The sequence below is a fragment of the Eucalyptus grandis genome, chromosome 7 (genome assembly GCF_016545825.1).
Source record: "Eucalyptus grandis isolate ANBG69807.140 chromosome 7, ASM1654582v1, whole genome shotgun sequence".
Lineage (NCBI taxonomy): Eukaryota > Viridiplantae > Streptophyta > Magnoliopsida > Myrtales > Myrtaceae > Eucalyptus > Eucalyptus grandis.
The window spans coordinates 30,638,816-30,659,340 of record NC_052618.1 but is presented as its reverse complement, the minus strand read 5'-3'; the positions used below and the strand labels follow the sequence as shown (position 1 = coordinate 30,659,340).

At 38.5% G+C, this 20,525-nt stretch overlaps 2 protein-coding genes across 2 annotated transcripts; one reads left to right on the top strand and one right to left on the bottom strand.

Annotated features, from left to right (window-relative positions):
• Positions 1 to 1,892: 1,892 nt before the first annotated feature.
• On the bottom strand, positions 1,893 to 9,090 carry LOC104455336 (disease resistance protein RUN1-like). Its single transcript, XM_039317709.1, has 5 exons — positions 8,549 to 9,090; positions 5,559 to 6,648; positions 5,079 to 5,387; positions 3,301 to 4,938; positions 1,893 to 3,010 (listed from the first exon to the last, which is right to left on the bottom strand). The coding sequence occupies exons 1-5, from the start codon at positions 9,088 to 9,090 to the stop codon at positions 2,843 to 2,845; spliced, it is 3,747 nt and encodes a 1,248-aa protein (XP_039173643.1). The 3' UTR covers positions 1,893 to 2,842.
• Positions 9,091 to 17,188: 8,098 nt separating this feature from the next.
• Positions 17,189 to 19,531, top strand: LOC108961125 (geranylgeranyl transferase type-2 subunit beta 2-like). The gene is made up of 4 exons (XM_039317301.1): positions 17,189 to 17,359; positions 18,026 to 18,083; positions 18,588 to 18,704; positions 19,020 to 19,531. Exons 2-4 carry the CDS (start codon positions 18,026 to 18,028, stop codon positions 19,106 to 19,108), a joined length of 264 nt encoding a protein of 87 aa, XP_039173235.1. The 5' UTR covers positions 17,189 to 17,359; the 3' UTR covers positions 19,109 to 19,531.
• Positions 19,532 to 20,525: the final 994 nt, after the last annotated feature.

The following is a 20,525-nucleotide window of genomic DNA, read 5'->3' as shown; positions in this document are numbered from 1 at the left end:
CACCTTCAACATTAAGGCAGATAGCTACAGAGGTTACACAGCATCCTGAGAAATTACTGAGACTCACAGTGATCCGTATGGCGGCACTCTTGGTTTGATAGCAGACAACTACCAAGAAGGTTGAGCGACTTATTTTGTTCTTATAGGTGTACCGTCAATTTAGCTTATTTTACAGTAGTCCAAGAGTCCAAAGGCTGATATACCAAATTGATTTGCAAAATAATCTGACAAACTAAAGCTGAATATTTAACATTGTGACAAAAAAAAAAAAAAAAAAAGCTGAATATTTAACAAATGAACAATATTTAACTACTCGACTAGAGTCACATTTCTTCGAGTCAGTTCTATATTCCCAGCATTCGTCATTTCTCATATAGCCACACAAAGCTTGTGTGGTTATAAGCGATGGGCACATTGAAGTTACCATTCAATGCATCAGTACACAGGGAAGCAACCCCCACAAATCAGCTTTGAAGAGGGCGTGCATTCATTTAAATATATTCATTCTGGAAGTCATAAAAGCTACAAAAATTCTCCCACAGCATTTGTCAATCCACATGATGGTGGATCAAAATGGACTCAACTGAGGAAAAGAAAGCAGCAAATGTTCCAGAGACCACATCCAAAGGATAAAACCCAGTCGCCACAGTTTTAAGACGTTCCTTAGGCCTCATCTTAGACGTGAGAAAGTAGGAAACACTGATTCTGAAGGAGAATTACGCATAAAACAATGAAGCACCAAGGAAGTAAATTGAGATGCACAATTGCCTGACCAAGCACCTTGCTACAAAGTGGGTCATTTTTCTCTCTCCTTTAAGTTCAAATCAGAAGATTGTTGCAAACGGACAACGGGAATGTGGGAGTAATCATGAAGTGACAAGATCTGGTGTTTCTGCTTCAACAAATAACAAATCCATGTATACTTTGTCCAGCGAATTGTTCCGTCCATCACACAGTAATTTGACCTGTGGAATCCCAAAACTCATGGATGCACCAATGAAACGCATACTGTCCCATCGACTATGCCCTCAATAAGGTGAACCTGAGTTGAGATATTAATGGTTAGACTATTGTAAAATCAGGTAAATGCTTGAATATCGGTTTTCTTTTTACGTATGCCTGAGCAGAGAAGGTGCAATCATTTACACCATCCAAGTATTTGCCATGACGGCGTACCCAAAAAAGGAAATTGTACCCTAGATTTTTAGCAACAGCACACTGATGCATATCTGAAGCTCTTCTATCCTTAAAACTAGAAATAGCGGTGGTCTGTCTACAAGCATGAGTACCTCAAAGTAATCATCTTTTACACCCCTGAAATTATAAACTTAGCATCTACGTGAAAAGAATAAAAAGAAATGCTGATTCACATCAGCCACCACTAGTTGTATAAAATATTTTTTGATTATTTCTAGCAAAGTCTCTTAATAGTGCGCATGTTCACAGCAGTCACTTGAGGCACATTCTGTGCAACCAACCCCCAAACTTCTAGTCCCTTCAACCATATGCAGCAGACCTCAAATTACCAATGGAAAATACAACTGCCCAAAATATGGAAAAAAAAAAAAACTGGATATCCTATTTTATTCTGTAAGATGAACCAAGAATAGGAGCATTGTTTGCTTCATTCCCAATCATTAAGAGTTCCTCACAGGTAATAAAGAGAGTGGGTACTCATTAATGCGACCATTATCCAAACCTTAGAATACACTTATAGACGAGCTCTTCATGTGTAAAAAGTTTTGTGCGCTCTGCAATAACATTCATGGGAAAGGTTCAATCGTCAGATAGCCGACGATAAACGTTTACATTGCCGTTCTCCATCAAAGCTGTTTCCCGAATTTTTAAGCTCTCTAATCTTAAGTCAGCTCACCAAATACGCGCAATTCTGGTAATACCCAACTAACAAATGCACAACACGCCGGCACATGATTACAATCAACCGAGTAGTCCAGAGGAGCATAGCAACAAAACAAGACCAGGCTTTCAAATAGTCAAACAATTGCAAGAAAGCAGACCCTTATGCAACTATTACCATATGAAGCTAGAGCTAGAGCTCGAGCTCATGCTTAACAACACAAAGATAAATCACACGATTACATTCAACTAAACACCAGCTGCCACACAACTCGTACCTGTTCTTCAACGATTAACTGGTGATCCAGAGCTTGACTTCAGACCCATGACTCCCGCCACCGATGGAGTTAATGAATGCCCAAATTCCCCCAGCTGAGCGGTACTGAAGAAGAAAATGTGCATAAGAGTGAAAAGTGGCACTGGAGAAGGACTTGAAGCTCACGGACTAAGGACTCGAAGCTCGCGGATAAGGACTTGAAGCTTGCGGACAACGGAACCTGGGAAAGGAGAGACGGCAGCGAACGACGGACTGAAGCTTGGGAGGAGCAAATGAGTAGCGACGAGGATTGGGCGCCAAGTCACCGAGGATCGAGCGACAGCGATTTGCTTGAGCAGCGGGAGACAAGAAGAAGAAAAAGTGAAAAAGAACTCTAATCCCAATTCAATTCGGGATTTTCTTCAATTTTTTACTATTTACAGATTTTGGACAAAATTACTCTTGTTTTAGCTGCCGAAAAATATGGGCCACCAACTGACGAGCTCGGATCTTTATTTGAGACTGATTTGAGGTCATTTTTTCGAGAAAATGGCTTCACTTTAAAGATGCATTTATTTAACATAAAACTCAAAATTTGGAAAAACATTATTTAAAAGATGATTGGTCATATCTGTTACAAAAATTAACAGACAAAAATATTTTCTTTAATATCAATAATTTATGCCTAGTTATATTCTTGGTGATAAATATATTTTCATTCATTCATTTTTATAAAAAATATAAGCAATTATCTTTTGAAAAATATTTTTTAAATCTTGAGTTTTTCTCAAACAACCGAACCAATCCTTTCATTTCAAATTTTCCCCTCTTGCTTTCTCCTTGTTCTTGTGCCGACTCTGTCTCTCTCTTCCTTTTCATCCCTTTGTTTTCCCGGTTCTGCAGAAAGAAATAATAAGGTGAGTTGAGGTCTCCTGGGACTAAATTTCTCTTGAGAAAGGCCCTTTTGTTATGGATGGTGAGGGATGTAAGATCCCCAACCTCGCCACCGAAGTGGACACACACAACATATGGAGATTCCTAGTAAGATGGGGAATTTTAATAAGATTTTTCTTGGTTGCACGTTTTAGAATCAGTTTATTGTCTCTCTTCACTAGACTAAAGCAGAAATAGAAAGCAAGCAAAGCAGAAGAAAAAACGTATCATCTATGAATAGAAAGAAGGCGCACCGTTTTCTGCGGAGAATCTTCTGTTTCTGTTTCAGAGTCCACTGTTTCTATTTCGGAGTACATTGTTTCTGTTTCAGAGTACACTATTTCAGTTTCAGAGCTCCACGCTTGTTCTGCTCCATTCAGAATCTTCTCTCTGTAACAGTCCCAACGGTCAAACTTCCACCCGCCGTAAGGATCACGACAGTCGGGTAACTCCCCGCTACCTGTTATGAGTATCGAGCAATTATCTGGTATTTTGGAGCTCGATGAATCAAGAATCCTTCCCATTGATCTGCACCCCCAAATTTCCAATTCACCCAAAAACCCTAGTTCTTCAATGCCCTCAACAACCTGCAGGCTCGGGCACTGGTGAATTTGTAACCGCTTCAAGTTCTTCGAGTTTGACAAACCGCCTAAGCTTTTTAACGAAAGGCACTCTTTAACATAAAATTCTTCCAATGATTCGAACGCAGTAACAAATTGAATATCCTGCACCTCAGGGAACCCTGACAGAAGAAATTTTACAAGCATCTTTTGGGAGCTTGGGAAAAGGATCGCTCCCCTCCAATGATCAATCAACTTGGGATCTTGTAGTCCACTGCACCCCGGCTCCTCCGGCTGACAAACCAAACTCTCGGAAGGTCTGCAGTCCTGAATACATGATCTTTCTGACGATTCTAAGACATCGAGAAATTGAACATCAAGTTGCCTGGACACCTTGTTTTCTTTCGGTTTTCCCAAACTTGTTGGAAGGAATGGAGTCTCCTTTTCCGATGGAGGAAGCCCATCGAGGTGTACTTGTATCCCTCGAGTTTCGTAGAGCTCTAAAACTATCAAATTTGACGGGAGGTGTTTGAAAGTTGGCAAGTCTAGTCCGTATAGAGTAAGTTCTTTCAGTAGAGAAAGGGAACCCAACTCTGTAGTTGGTGCGCGGACATTTGTAAAGCAAATGTGCAGCTTGCTCACTTTGGTTAAACTCCCAATCCACCCCAAGTCGCCAGTTTGGAATTCATTTGATGGGTGTCTATGGCCAGTTTGGAATTCATATGCTGGGTGTCTATGTTCATAACGACCAGATAGGAACAGTTCAGCTAGATTAGTAAGGTATGAGAGGTCAGGGACAGTAAGCAACAACTCAGATGCCAATTTAAGAGTGGTCAAACTTCTGGGGAGTTTCGGTAACTCTTGTATCTTATAAAACCTCAAGTCTAGTGTTTTGAGTTGACAAAGCTTGCTCATTGTACTGGGCAGCTCTTCAATTTGTGTGCATGATGCATTGATAAATAACAGGTTTCGTAGTCTATCAATGGAATTCGGTAATCTTGAAATATTCGTGCTAGATACATCCAGTTTCATTAACTTCTCTAATTTTGAAACTGAGTCGGGGAGTTCAATTAGGTCATGACAACTTTTAAGAGAGAGATGTTGCAGATTCTGTAGCTTTCCAATCTGTTCAGGCAATTTTCTCAGTCTGTAACAAGATTTAATTTTCAAGTGAGTCAGCCACTTTAGCTTCCCAATAGAGTGGTCAATTCGCATCAAAGACCAAAATGAAGAAATAGCCAACTCCTCTAAAACTGAGTCCTCACGAAAAGTTGGTGTCCCATTTATCAACTTATTGTACCTAATAGTGAGAACCTTCAATTTCCTTGCCCCCTACAAAAGCCAATGAAACATCAGGACCAAAAAGAAATAACTATGGATGTAGGCTACCAACGAGAAAATTAGATTATAAATCCATCATATTTTGTCCTTCATTGAATGAGAAAATTAGACTCAGAGGGAAACTGGCATACCTCGATTAGGCTCTGAAGCACATCTTTTGTGATATCAAGCCCACTAAGATTCACCACAACTGCGTTTTCTAGATGCAACAGATTGGTTGCCTCCAAACGTTTATTAGAGTGGACATGGGTATAATCAGTATAAGCGTAACTCAAATCGATCCATCTCAAATCGGAAAGACAGCCCGTAAAGTCACCTTGGCAGATTACCTCATACAACCGAAGAATCCGCAAATGCGGGAACCACTTAATTTGCTCCGAAGTGATAGTTTTACAATCCCACGGTGCTGAGAAACTGAGTGCTTCAAAGCTTTCCTTGTTCTGCCAACGACATTGAGGAGCAGAAGCAGGAATTTGTCAATATCCCACTATTTTATTTCGTAAAAGAGAAGAAAAAACGAAACAGAAGAGTAGCTCCCAAATAAAAAACGTGAGTCCTCAATTAAGATGAGGGTATAAGCAATTTTCTATTCAAATTAGGCCATTCTTTACCTTTCTTGATCTTAATTCACAAATGATGTCGTCTTCATCCCACAATCCGATACGCTTTTCTCTGGCAATTTTCCTTCCAAGGTCTCTAAATTGATCATGCATCCAAAGGCTATTATTGTCTAACTCCTTTATCATGCATCTGTTAATGAGGACATCGATGGCATCCACTGGGTACAAATTACAAGCTTTCCACACGTACATTGGATTAGTCTTACTCTTACCAGCGAAAAAGCATGCAATATCAAGGAATATCTGTTTTTCATTCTGATGTAAGGCATCATAGCTAATCTTAAGCTTTGCCAAGACATCCTCATGAGGTGTTTTTTGTAGCCTCTCTAGCCACTCTTCCCATAGCTCTCTCTTTTTCCCAAAAAGTGATGAACCAATTGCTTGAAGAGCTAAAGGTAGTCCACATGTAGTATCGATAATGCCCTTTGAAAAAGCGCAATAATCAGCTGGAGGAGAGTCTTCATTGAAGGCATGCCTACTAAAAAGTTTAAGTGCATCTTTACCGATCAACCCCATCATCTCATAATCCTTAAATTCATACTTAAGTTTTGTGTTAGTCAGAACATTCTTGTCCCTAGTAGTAACAAGTATTCTACTACCTTGATGCAAATATTTCTCTCCGATTAGTTGTAGGATCTGGTTGGCCTCATCAACATCATCCAATACAATTAGCATCTTCTTGTTGCAAATTGTTTCTCCAATTCTATTCATCCCATGATAAGTACTTTCGATATTTTGATCTGCTTTAAAATAAGAGATATCAGACAATAATTTTTTTTGTAGCTTGACCAACCCTTCCTTTTCTTTCGCCGTTTCCCTCACATCACCAAGAAAGCTGCAATTTTTCCCAAAGCGATGACATAGTTTGTTAAAGATAATATTAGCGAGTGTTGTCTTACCGATGCCGCCCATCCCATAGATTACAATGAGCCGCACATCATCGGAGTCGATGTCTAATAATTTGTCTATGGCTGTCATACAATCCTTCATGCCAACTAAATTTTTAGGCTCCTGTCTTTGTCTTGTTTGTAGCCTGTCCAGAACCTCGTCAACAACCGCCTTGAGAAGATCCCCATCGTTGCTACAAAGTTAAACAATTTCAATTGAGAAAAGGTGACAAATTTGCATGTTAACCAACCATATACCACGTAACCGGCGGGAATGCGATCAAGTTTAGGATATATTAAAATTCAGCGTTACCCCTAAAGCTTCAGGAGCATGATAAATTACAAATTTGAACATCCATTACAAGTTTTAAGTTAAAGAAATAGAGAAAGAGAAATGCTTGATCTTTATATCAAGTAGAAGAATCAAAATTTCTGGGGATAAGTACACTAATGGTGCCATAAGTTGTGTACAGCGCTCACTTTAGTGCCAAAAGTTTCCGCCGGATCACTTAAGTGCCAAATCGGAGGAAAACGATCACTTTGGTGCCACTGACGACAGATTCCGGCCAAAATGATTACGTGGCTTTATATTTAAAAAATAAATCGAGAAGCCCTTTTAAACCACGTCGTTTCCGTCTTCCTTAAGAAAATGACGTTGTTTTGCTGTCCTATGTTGATAGCCTCATAAAAACGACGCTGTTTTTTTTTTTAAATTTTATTTGGAGATTGAAATTAGGGTTTTTTGTCCGCCATTGCTCGTCCGCCGTCGCTCGGCCGTTGTCCCTTAGCCACCATCACTTGGCCACCGTCCCTCGGCCACTTTGTCGCTCGGCTGCCATCCCTCGACCTCCATTGTAGTTGCTTGCCACAACAAGACGAAAAAAAAAACAAAAACAAAAAAACGAACAGAAAATCCCGAGAGAGAGGGAGGTGTTGACGATGAGGGCGAGAGGAGGGGATGGCGGGGCCACGGCCGCCACCTTCGTAGCAGCTGGCTTCGCCGACAACCTCCGTGGCGTTCCAGATCTTCGCAGCTACCATTGGCCGGATCGCTCGTGCTTTTGGAGATTCTTCGAGCTCGCATTTCCTCTGCATCCAATGATATTCCTTGGGAAAAGGTGGTGGTGGGGCTGAGATTCTGGGATTTGAAAGGTTGATAAGGTGATTGAAAATGGGGGAAAACTGCGGGGAGGGCGGAGGCGAATGCGTGGTTTCTTTTCTGAAAAATTACTGGTGTTGCTGGTTCTGTGCTGTTGGTGTTGCTAGTTCGGCGCTATTGGTGTTCTTTGGATCTGTTCGGGAAGAAGATGACACAAAACGGTGTCGTTTGGGGATTTAGGGTTTTGAATTTGGGGAAAGACACAAAACGGCGTCGTTTTGGTGTTAGGATGCTAAAACGACGTCATTTGAAGGCCTAAGTGATCCAATGGAAACTCCGCGAGCCACATCAGCATAAAAAATTAATAAAAAAAAGGCCACATCAGATTTCCGGCCGATTAAATCGGCGTTGGCACCAAAGTAAGCATTTTTCAAATTTTTGGCACTTAAATGATCCGACGGAAACTTTTGACACCAAAGTGAGCGTTGTACACAACTTATGGCACAATTAGTGTACTTATCCCAAATTTCTAGCAAAAAAGGATACAAGAATCAAAATATAGATGTAGGATGAATTACTGTAATAGTCGATTTGCTTAATTTTTTCAGCGTGGAAAAGAACCTCGCAGAGGCAACAATTCCTTAATCAAGTTCGCTAGCATACCATAGGAATCTTAATACATATGTGGATCAAATTAGTATAAAAAGATGAAGCAAAGCCAAATTTTTTTATACAATGGAAAATAGGTGAAAAATGAAATTATATTAACCCTTTATGTTAGAAAAAATTTGGAAATCTCGTGATTCAAAAAAATAAAAGAACTATGGCCCGATTGTACAAGATAATTGTTAAAAAATTTGGAACATTTGAAAAAACGGAGTTTAAACTTTCTGTTAAAATTTAAAGAAATTAGAGTAGGAATATAATTAAAGAATTTTTATAAGGACTATGGCCCGATTGTACAAAATAATTTTCAGTCATAGTTAGATTGTTACCCTGAAAAATCCTTCAGCTTGAATCCCTTGGTGTCACCAACTTCTTTGAGAGCTTGCCGCCATGTCTTCACGTCCTCTGAGTTGTACTTCTTCTCCTCTGAGTTTTGCTTCTTCTCTTCCGCCAACTGTGACAGTGCTTCGCCGTACACCCCGACCCCGGTTACGGGGGTTTTCAACTTCACATCATCGGGTTCCACATCATAGAAGATGGGCAACATGACCTTCCCATTTTCGTTCGATTTAGAGTTCTCTATTATCTTGGCAAGCTCACGGAGGCACCAATGACTTGACGCATACCTTTTGGAGAAGATGGGTATGTACAGCTTGGAATCATTGATCGCTTGCAGAAGGATGTCGCTAAGTCTTTCACCTAGTCGAATTGCCTCATCATCAAAGAAAACACAAATCCCGGCATCTACCAAGGCATGTTTGAGGCAGTTGGTGAATCCATGACGAGTGTCAAGCCCTCTAAAATTCAGGAACACCTCATACTGACCTCCAAATGTATCGTTAGTGCTCGTTCCGGTTTTTGAGCTTGCCATAGGAGCTTGCTTCACACTTAGCAGGGTCAACCCTCTCTCTCTTAATAGACACTACTGAAATATTTTTTTCTAGGCAAATTCGCACAAAGCCTTGCTGTTCTCTAATGTGAAAAGCCTATACTACATCCTCAATGTGAAAGACTTTCTCCACCAGATGATCCTCCCTCGGGAATTCACAAACGGAGAACTATTGCGTTACATTAGAAAAAGGAGAAAAGGCTGTTTATTATAGAGACATTTGTATTGCGTCACTCATGAGGTTTAATCAAAAGTTAAACGCGTACAGGCAACTTCAGTGCAACTTCCAATTTATAGTCAATAAAGTTGGTGGGTCTACAATTAATAAGGTGGAGGACAAGTATAGATATGTACCTTTTAACACGCCCAATTTATTTCTAGTTTATTCTTCGTGCTTTTTCACTCTTTGCTTTTGAGCTTTTGGATTTAAAAAAATTTTGTTTTTCAAACAATTATTATTCTATAGACATATCTATAGTTGGACATATTTGAAAATCCCAATCTAGTAATGTAAATTCAAAATTTATCTATGTAAATGGATAATAACAAAATATTCTTAATAGGACTCTGCATAATTAGAAAAATCTCCTTCATATTACTGAGAATTGGATTTGCCGCATTCGCTGCAAAAAATGCTCCATCTAAACACTACCAAGCATATGCGTCTTGCTCACTGCCAAATATTTGTTTTGATCTCATCACCTTAAAAGACTTACTTTTTATTATAATTAATTTTAACCTCTTAAATATTATCATAAAATGTGACTTTGTATTATAAAGCAAATGATTGCTCAAATCTTTGACTTTTGCGCAAATGGACTACGGGTGCGTTTGGTTGGACTTTTGGGGAAAATCATTGGGAAAATGCCCACAGTGGGCGAACTACTCCTGTTCAAGCCCTTCAGGGACATCCTTTTAGCAAAAAACCACTCAACCATTTAATTCAGAGCCTAGAGACACCCAATGATGCCAGAATTGAAACATTTCTAACCTACCCAAGCTGCATTTCTTAGAGGATCCTACCAGGCTGGAGAAGAAGAGGAATTTAGAAAGGCATGGAGAGGTTTTTCACAAAGCACACACTTTACTTCAGGGGACTCTACCTAACACATTACACCCTCCTTGCCTTATATAGGCAAAATGAGGTCACAAACCAACAAACAAGGACCAAGCTCATGGGTCCAGATACAAACAAAGGCACCGGAAATTTCCAGAAGGGAATTATTCGCACACTATGAACGAAGAATCGCGTCAGGAAGTACCTTCCCTAGCCTAGTGCTATAGTAAAAGTGAACAGTGATTTGCTACAGTGAGATTGTACGGACTTAGCGGTCTCGTCCATCACGAGCATTGTAGCTACAAACTGAGTCATATGAGCTATCTTCTAGGAGATGTGCCTCGTATTTCTGTTCAAGGGCTTCAAGGTCTTCAGGTGAGAGGATTTAATTCAGCCTTCTTGATGAGGATGCTTGTTCATGAGCCCAATGGGATGCTTCTTCTTTTGCCCAGTTTGTATTTTCACTTGTAGTGTTGGCAGGAATGCTTGGCTGAGGCCAATTAGATGGTTGTGCATAAAAGGATGTGTCTATGTTCTGGAATAAGGACAAAGGTCCCTGTTCGTAGGGATTCTGGGACAGAGGACCTCCAAAGCGTGCATAGGGGTCTTGAGTAGACTGAACAATGTCTTATTCGCTTGTCATTTCATGCTCTTGGGACGATGCAGCTTGTCTGTATTGCCTGAGTGCTTCCTTAGCTTCTAGTGCTAGGTCATAATGATCACACGTAGTGGGTACATTATTCCAAACATCTTCAGGAATGGTCTTGTTTTCTTGGCATAAGATTCTCTGGAGTTCTCGGTATTCGTGTTCACAAAATCTAACAGATCTTGGATAAGATTTGTGAATCCGAGCTTCTCGGCTATTCAAGTGAGGTTTATAGGATGTGGTTCCTATATCCAGTGGGGCATCGAGAATATTGCCATTATTTCTGAAAAAATACCATGGTCGTCTGAAAAACAGGATGGTATGGACTTCAGGATTTGGTGTCATGGTTCTCAGTTCATTTTCCAAGAGTTGTTTCCAATAAGTAGGAGAATAGAACCAGTTAAGAAAGTCTAAGAGATTCTTATCGCTTTCTTTTTCAACATTTCTTCCAAGTAAGGATATCCTGGTGAGGTTGGCGATGAACCTTCTGGTTGGAATTTCAATGGCTATCGAGTACTTATTGGTTAAGTACCATAATAACGTTTTGAGCTAATCAGGAAAATCATCTTCCTTCCAGATAAGAGGATGAATGAATGGATAATTCATATTTAACCCAAAAGGATAAAGAATCGAACCTCCATTGAATCTAAATAGATCTGTGTGACATTGTCACATGAGGTTGTCCATGTTTTCAGCAAGACTATCATTCTGGATTTGTTGAATAATCTCCTGGGGATATTTCCAACTTGGCAAATCTTTGATTTTCTCGATCTTGTATTTCACACCATAATTGAGCATATGAAAAGCAGGCTTTTGATATACATGTTGATCTCAACTGGAGCCTTTGGTCTTGAAAGGAAATCAACAAGCACATTCTTTTCTCCGGGAATGTGTTTGGTTTCAAAAGAGTATTTTGAGAACCATTTAGCCCATCGAAACAGTTGAGAATTTGGAATCTACTTCTGTTTAAACTTGGTCATCTGAGGGAAAGATGTCATGTCTAATTCTACCAAGAAGTGATAGCCGATGAGATGAAATTCAAACTTTTTATTCCATTTTCTTGCCAAGATTTCTTTGAAAGTGGAATGGTAGTGCATTTCAGATTGAGAAAACTTTCCACTTTTGTAAGTACAAAGATGTCTCTTACCATCAATTTCTTCAAAGAGGATGGCTGCCCAGTATTCATCACCGTCGTCAGTCTGAAGAATTCTTTTTCCTGTTGATGGTATCTGTAATGGTGGGAGATTCTGCATAATCTCCTTAAGTTTAGCGACTGCTTTAGTCGGAGTTTTTCCCCAAGGTGGGGGATTCTTTTTCAGCATAGATTGCAAAGGAATTAGGAGCTTTGCAATGTTTGGGACAAAATCTCTGAGATAATTGATTATCCCAAGAAATTGCAGAACTTGTTTTGTTGTGAAGTTTTCTTCAGAAATTTCAATAATTCTTGAGCAATGTGTGGCCCTAAAAAGTATTGTCATCCACTAAAAAGAAATCGTTCATTTCAATAAACATATATCAAACAATAATTTTTCTTGTGACATGACTAGGCCTTGGTTTTCAGCATTTCCTTTGCGTCAACAAGAAAGTTGCAGTTTTTCCCAAAGCGAGGATATAGCTAGTTGAAGATAACCTTGGCGAGTGTTGTTTTGCTCGATGCTACCCAACCCATAGATTCCAATGAACCACGTACCGTTAAAAGCGATGTCTAATAAAGTGTCTATCGTTGCTATTCGATCCTCCATTCCAACTAAATCTTTGGTCACTTGCCTTTGTCTTGTCTTCACCCTGACCACAATCTCATTAACAACCGAGGTGATAAGATTCCCATAGCTGCTACAATGACAAACAATATTAATTGAGAAAAGGTGACAAATTTCCATGTTGACAAACAATTTACATATATCATATCTTGAATTAGCCTCAATTCATTTCAAATGCGCAGCTCTTATATTTCTGTTAGATTGCACATTTCAGAAACAATAATGACATTACATTCATTAATGGGAAGAGCTTTTGTTACATTCTTGATGTGAAAAGCTTCTCCACCAGATAATCCTTCTTGAAAAATTTACAAAAGAAGAACCAACGCATAACATTAGAAAAGGAGAAAAGGATGTTTATTATGAGAAATAAATGATGAAATTCTTGATTTGAATGCCCGAAGTCCGGTGCCGCTTTCTTTAGTGAGAGACATCATTTTGGACATTTGTATCGCGTGACTCAAGTAATTCAATTGAAACTTACGAACAGACACCTTCACAGCAGTTGCAGCTTTCAATTTATGGTCAATAGAGTGGATGGCTTAAGAGAAAATGAGATGAAGGACAATTATGGAGGTCTACCTTTTCACAAGCCCAATTTCTTTGGAGTTTCTTCTTAGTGCATTTGAACTTTTGAATTTATGACCATTTTTTAATTAAAAAATCTGATTTTCAAACGTTTAAATCATTTATAATTAGTTTATAGCTATATCTATGGTTAAACATATTTATATAGATAAAAACGGAATTTATCCATATAAATGCATAATAAAAAATATTCCTAAAGAAAAGTTTAAGTTTAAATACGTTTATTTCAAGTGAGTGAGTCATTGTTAGTCAAATTTCCGCTGTTTTTTTTTTTTTTTTTTTTGTGTGGACATTTTAGCAATAATAACATTACATTTCATTAATGGGAAGAGCTTCTCCACCATATCATCCTCCTTCAGAAATTTACAAAAGAAGAGTAAGCGCGTTACATTATTAAAGGAGAAAAGGCTGTTTATTGTGAGATATGATGACAAAATTCTTGATTTGAACACCCGAAATCCGATGCCACTTTCGGTAGCAATAGACATCATTTTGGACTTTTGTATTGTATGACTCATGAGATTTTATGGAAAGTTACGGACAGGCAACTTGACAGCAGTCATAGCTTTCGATTAATAGTGAATAAAGTTGATGGCTTCATAAAAAATCAGATGGAGGACAATTATGGAGATGTACCAGTTTTTTGGTCGGTTGAATACAATTATGGAGATGTACCATTTCACGCGCCCTTTCGCCTTTCTTCTTGGTACCTTTGAACTTTCGAATTAAAAAAAAAAAAAAAAAAAGATCTGATTTTGGGCGTGGAAAGAAAGAGAGGCCGTGCTGGTCTTGACCATAAGAGGACGACTTTGCTTGGCCGAAGAAAGGGAAAAAGACAGACTGATAATGGCCACTGCTGACATCGGACAGTACAGAAGGGAGACGAAAACGACGAAGAAAGTTGCAGTAATGGTGTCTTTTAACGATGGCCAATCATTGTTTCCTTTCTTCTTCTTTATTTTCTTCTAGTGAATTTTCTCTTTAAATTCGAAGAGGAAGGGCTCTTAATGAGAGCTCCGAGGACTGCACAGAGGAGATTGAAAATTTCCTCTTAAGGGTTTGATTCAAAAAAGTTTTCTTCGTGAAGTTAGTCAAAATTAAAGCTGATTAAATCTTGTGTTAATATGCAAATTGAGATATTATTTCGAAAGAAATTATGAGGGTAAAAAACATAGAGTTATTAGTTGTACTTAAGGGATAAAAACACCAAGGTTATCTGAATGACTTGAATAAAATTCTAATCTTCATTGCATTGTAATTTTATCTATAATGGAATTGTGTGCTCCTTTCCTCGTGGACGTAGATCACACAACCACAGCACAAAAATTTGATATCTGAATTATTTTCAATAATAAATACGGTTTGAAGAAAAGAGGAACCAATCTAGACTGTATTATGGTTAAAGATCAAACCAAGCCAGACCATTTTTTTTTGGGGGGTTTGATTTGGCTTAATCATTCTTTCTTCTTTAGTTTTCCCCTTCATCATTTGTAATTTTATGAGAAGAAAACCAAATTCCATGTCACGAAACTTCCAAAGCGAGATCCGAGGAAGTTGCTGGATCACCAAGCAAGCACAAATGGCCCCTCTTGCGAGGTGATGCTTGCTCTTGGCACGATCAATCTCAACTTCTTTCAATTAATTATTTTGTTTGATTGAGAGTCACCACTAACTTTTTATGAACCAATTAGGAGTCAAGTAAAATGCGGGAGTCCGTCTTACTTCTGCAAACATGAGATTTGTGGGTCAGGGGACTTGATTAGGCAAGATATATCTCAAGCCCAATGCTGTATATTTTCTCTTTCTATTAAAACAATTATTCGTGTGGTCTTCCCAATCTTAGTTTCCCATTTTATTTTCAATGTTGAGAAAGGCAGGCGATCATGCATAAAAATTCACTCAAGCAAACACGTATAAAATCCACTAATACTGAGACAAATAGAGCAAATAAAAGGTAGGCAAATAAAGGACCCAACCCGTATCAGGGAAAAAAATCAATAAAAGCCTTGTTATAAGGTTCCGGGACATGCCCCTTGAGCTATTAATAGAAACTCAGTGTAAAATCTCCAAAATAAACTATGGCTTAAAACCAGAAAGTAAATAACTGATACTTCATGAATATATATAAACTACTTTCCTAAAATGAAGTATTACATCAAGAAATAAAATCTACTTAATGCTATATAAAGTGCAACGCAATGTTAAGAAAACAAAATCTATTTATGATTATGCATGATTCCTAAATTATCCTCCTAGATGTATATTTTTTAATAAAATCTATCTGTTTTTTTTGCTTTTTCACATTAACCCCTTCTATATATATTATAGTGAAACGAAATTAAACTAAAATATAACTAAGTGCTGAGGTAAATTTGAACTAGAAACTAGATACCAAAATAATATGTTATACAAACCCAGATTTTCGTGAAAATTTGCACTATGTTACGTTGGAATTTCAACCTAAACTTCTTGTGGGAACGAGTTAATAAACACCAGAAAATAAAGAGAACTAAAGCGATATAATGCTATGAATTAAAGCAAAACCATTCCACAATATGCGAAATCAAGGGTGGATGAGTACATCTATACTAATTGCCGAAATTAAATATTTATTAAAAAAAAATTCTACGCTGTTACAGGTCTGAAGTGTTCAAATTGAATCACATCATGTAGATTATTTATATTTCCATGTTTATGCTTGCTGAGACACGGGGAACAATCAACATGAACTGACACAAAAATCCACGCAGGTTTTTGATTTTATTTCCTTTCTTCTTTCGTCTTTCTTTTCACACGTGCAGCATAATTCCTTTTCACTTGTGCTGGTCGGATAAGTCTGTCGCATATTTCCCTCTTGGTCGAGCCCATGAAAGGGAGCCAGGGTCGTGCGGGCTTGGACTCGGAAGTTCAGATGAATTCATGGCACATTTTGCGTGTTGGGATCCACTCAAATTCAATTCACAAGCGGACTAATTTAAATGAAATTCGTAGTCAGGTTTCACGCTTTCTTTGGTGCGAATGCATTATTCCTAACAAAATGTTGGTACTATCTAAATGCCGTAAATGAGGATGCAAAAAATGTGCAATCTCAAAAAATTTAGGTATTAGCATTCTGCGTTGACAACAATTCATAAATTCACACAAAGTGAAAATCAAACCTATTTAAATAGCTATTTCAAGTATAAATGGTAAAAATAATTAGCAATATCAATCATTTATACAATGCGGTGTCGCTGTTTTGGTTTGGTTTCAAAAAAGTTGAAACCAAGCCAAACCACAAAAGACGATTTGTTTCATGGACGACATGGATATTGTTAAGAGGGACCTCGAGCTCGAAGGGAAGGTGTTTTGGTTGCCAGCAACATCGTGGAGCTTGGATTAAGGCAAGGCTGCCTCCATCACGATGGATAGGGTAAGCAACGCTATCAACCCACAGATCCAAATGCCGCGAGAATCGATCCAGGCATACTGGTTCGAGACGAAGGCCCCCCGATCGTGAACTGAAGCTTCATGGATATCATGATTTTCTAGAATACTTTCAAAAAGATCATACTTTCAAGAATATTTTTTACACATCATTGCATACTTTCAAGCACAAACGGACATTGGCACATGAAGTCATGCCAGAGCATAAAATGACAAAGGAATTTCCCTGACGACGTCTCCAAAAATATCAAAAGTCGCATAAGTAATGTTAGGAATTATTTGAGAATTGAATTTAGAGGACGAAATTGAAAAATGTGGTATTGAAAGAGCGTTGTGGGAAGTCTAACCCCTCCCCGCACATAAATGAATCCTTCGACAACAAGTTTCATTGGCTTTCGCAAATGATCAATATTAAACGTGGACCTAGTTTCCAATCAGCCTAATTTTTTAAATTGATTGGCAGTTACTCCATCTCATACTTAGTTGAGTGGACCGAAAAAAAATATTATATTCTTTATATAATAATAGACTGTAAAATCCAGCCAATAAAATGGGCCAAAATTCTGTCGGCCCCAAAGCCTCTTAAGCTTTTGATTTCCGAAACAAAAGAAGCCCTTCGTTCCTCAAGAAAATCGAAGCCCGTTGCGAAAGGAAGCCAGCGGTCCAGCCGAGTTGGAAGACTCGGAATCTTCAGTCGAGCGAATAGCATTTTCGGGTTTCCGAATCGAACCCACGTCTTCATTTTCACTCAAGTTCATCTTTTTCGATCAACCGGTAAGGTCTTCTGGGAACTTCTGCGTGTTTTCCGCTTTGAATCGTCGCGCCGGATGCTTCTGCTCTTCAATTTGATTCTTTTTTATTCTGTTTAAGTTAATTTGCGTTGATTTTCGTCGATGTTGTGACTGTTTTTGCTGGTTAGATCATCTTTAACCTGGAGTTGTGCGGTTTCTGGCTCGGGTGGCTAGAAAATAAGAAAGATCTGTTTTGGTAATCAAGATAGATAGTAGTGTAAGGAGGTGAAATTGAGATTTCAGAAATGTTATGTCGTGGTTGTTTTTGAGTCGTAATTGCTTATGGGTGTCCGTTGAATTGCTTCAGTTGAATTTACTTGTTGGTCTAAATGGCCTGCTTTCTTTGAACTGGAGATTATTTTATGCTTGAGTCGGATATTGGGAATGCGAGTAATTTGAGCATGGAAACATCTTCTCCTATTAGAAATGGAGATGAGCTTCTTTCCCACTTTTCATTTTCAATATGCATGCGATTGTTCAAAACAAAGTTGAACATAATGTGTTGTTAAATATGTAGGATCCTCATGATCCTTGATGACCTCACATAATTTTGTAATAGTATGCTTTTTGCGCTTGAGTTGCTGAGATCTTACGTGGCATGTGCAAGATTTGATTCCATGTTCAAAGATACGTAGTTTCTTATTGACAGATGGGGGAGCTCGCTGGCAATAAACATGTCAAGTACATATTGTCCGTTGAAAATGTAGGTATGAAATTTCACAATCCTCTTCTTGTTTTTTTGTCCACTTCTTGCTAGTTACTGAAAATGACTTGGCCTATTTGGACCTGCTATTCACATTTCGGAGTTTATTGATTTGAGTTTTTGGGTTGATCTTGCACTCAGAAAAAGGATAGTTTGAGTCGATGGTTATGGAGCACCTGAGATTGAATGGAGAATATTGGGGATTGACCACTCTAGGTCTTCTTGAAAACTTGACATCGTGGATTCAAATGAAGTTCTTTTGTGGATCCTGCAATGCTAGCATGAGTCTGGTTGGTAGTTATTTGTCTCTTGGCTTCTTTCTTAAATACCCACAAAAAACATGCAGTATTTGAAAGAATGATCAACATTTTAGCTCGGGATTAACAGATTGCCTTTATTACAATAATGACCACATCTTAGGGGTGAGTAGTGTTGCTTTATTCATCATCTTTTATTATAGCTTCACTCCAAAGGACAAAGTGCATGTCACCTAGGGTTGCTTTTACAGGTGGCTTTGGTGGAAACATTGGACATGATCCGCATCTGCTGTATACGCTCAGTGCCGTGCAAGTTTTGGCCCTTTTTGACAAGTTACATGTTCTTGACATCAACAAGGTGACAGATTGTATCCTTTGGAATGAAGTGTCCTAGTTTGCCAAACTGTTACCATAGATGCAAGTTCCTCGGTATTATTTTATGTTTTTAAGTTTTCAACATCATGAGAGTAATAAACTTACCTTAGGCTCTGTTTTCCATGTAAGATTTCAGATTATGTCAACTTTTTAAATGTTGTAAAATTTTGATTACGGTTACTTTATAGTGTGAGTATTGCTAGCCAAACATTGCTGAGGGGGCTCTCTCTATGTAGATCGAAGTTGCTATCGTTGGATAATCTCTGGTATTAAATGCTCTCCATCGTTGTGCCTGAACAATTATTCAGACATCAAAGCACTGCAAAACGAAGATGGATCTTTCTCTGGGGATATATGGGGCGAAGTTGATGCTCGTTTCCCTCCGAAGATTCAGTAAATGTGGAGAAGGCTATAGGTTATATAGTGAGTCGCGAAACTATGGATGGCGGGTTTGGTTGAACTCCTGGTGCAGAGTCTCATGAAGGGCAAAGGGTGTCATAACCTTACGCCGGAGCTCTTTCGCTGGTTTCTAATTTCTGATTGGTGCTTAGTAAGTCATGTATTTGCTTAAATACATGGTGGTCTTCTAATTATGTTCCAAAGAACATCCAAAGGATAAAACTGAGTTGCCACAATTTTAAGACATTCCTTAGGACTAATCTTAGACTTGAGGAAGTATAATGATTCCGGAGAAGAATTAGGCATAAAAGAATGAAGCACCAAGCAAGTAAATTAAGATGCACAAGAGCCTGACCAAGCACCTTGCTACAAAGTGGCTCATTTTTCTCTCTTCTTTCAATTCAAATAAGAAGATATTTGCAAAACAGAGAACAGGAATGTAGGAGCAATCATGAAGCGATAAGATTTGGTGTTCTTGCTTCAATAGATAACAAAGCCGCGTGTATTTTGTTTAGCCAATTGTCCAGTCGGCCATGTAGTAAATTTGACCTATGGAATCTCAGCCATGTGATATATATAGACACACGTACACCTGAATATTCCATTTTAATTATGGATGATGAACCAAGAAGAGAAGCATTGTTTGCTTCATTTTCAATCATTGAGAGCTCTTCACAGGTAATAAAGAGACAATTGATACTCATTAATGCAACCATTATCCAAACCTTAAAATATACTTACATAAAAACTCTTCACGAGAATATGTTCAACATCCTATGTTGAAAGTTTCGTGCACTCTGCAATAACATTCATGGGAATGGTTCGATTCTCATATGGTCGATTGCAAATATTTACATTGCCGTTCTCCATCATAGCTGTTTCTAGAATTTTAAAGCTTTCTAATCTCAAGTCAGCCCACCAATTAGACATAATTCTTTTAATACGCTAACTAACAGATGCACAACACTCCGGCACATGATTCCACTCAATCAAGCAATCCACAAAAGCATAGCAACATAACTAGACTAGGCATACAAATAGTCAAACAAATGCAAGAAAGCAGACCCTTATACAACTATTACCATATTAAGCTAGAGCATGAGCTCGAGCTCATGCTTAACTACGCAAAGATAAATCACACCATTACATTCAACTAAACACCAACTGTCACACAAAAAAAAACAGTAAAAAAAAAAAAACTGTCACATCACTCGTACCTGTTCTTCAGCGATTAGCTAGTGATCCGGAGCTTGACTCTACCTTTTTACTCCTTTTCTTTCACATTCTTGTGTGCACGCATTGGGCAAGTATGCTTTTTGGGGGAATCGGATATGCGGTTACGATCCTGACCTCACTGGCTCACAGCACATCCCTCTTTACACGTGGCGGGGGACCCACCTCGCCACTTGTGATGG

Excerpts from the sequence above, each read along its gene's own strand:
- LOC108961125 (XM_039317301.1), top strand. The coding sequence starts at position 18,026 with ATGGGGGAGCTCGCTGGCAATAAACATGTCAAGTACATATTGTCCGTT. Across the intron at positions 18,084-18,587 it reads ATTGTCCGTTGAAAATGTAG|GTGGCTTTGGTGGAAACATT; the intron begins GTATGAAATTTC and ends TTGCTTTTACAG. Across the intron at positions 18,705-19,019 it reads CATCAACAAGGTGACAGATT|ACATCAAAGCACTGCAAAAC; the intron begins GTATCCTTTGGA and ends ACAATTATTCAG.
- LOC104455336 (XM_039317709.1), bottom strand. The coding sequence starts at position 9,090 with ATGGCAAGCTCAAAAACCGGAACGAGCACTAACGATACATTTGGAGGT. Across the intron at positions 5,388-5,558 it reads GTGAATTAAGATCAAGAAAG|AACAAGGAAAGCTTTGAAGC; the intron begins GTAAAGAATGGC and ends TGTCGTTGGCAG. Across the intron at positions 3,011-3,300 it reads AAGATTCTCCGCAGAAAACG|AACCGGGAAAACAAAGGGAT; the intron begins GTGCGCCTTCTT and ends TTCTTTCTGCAG.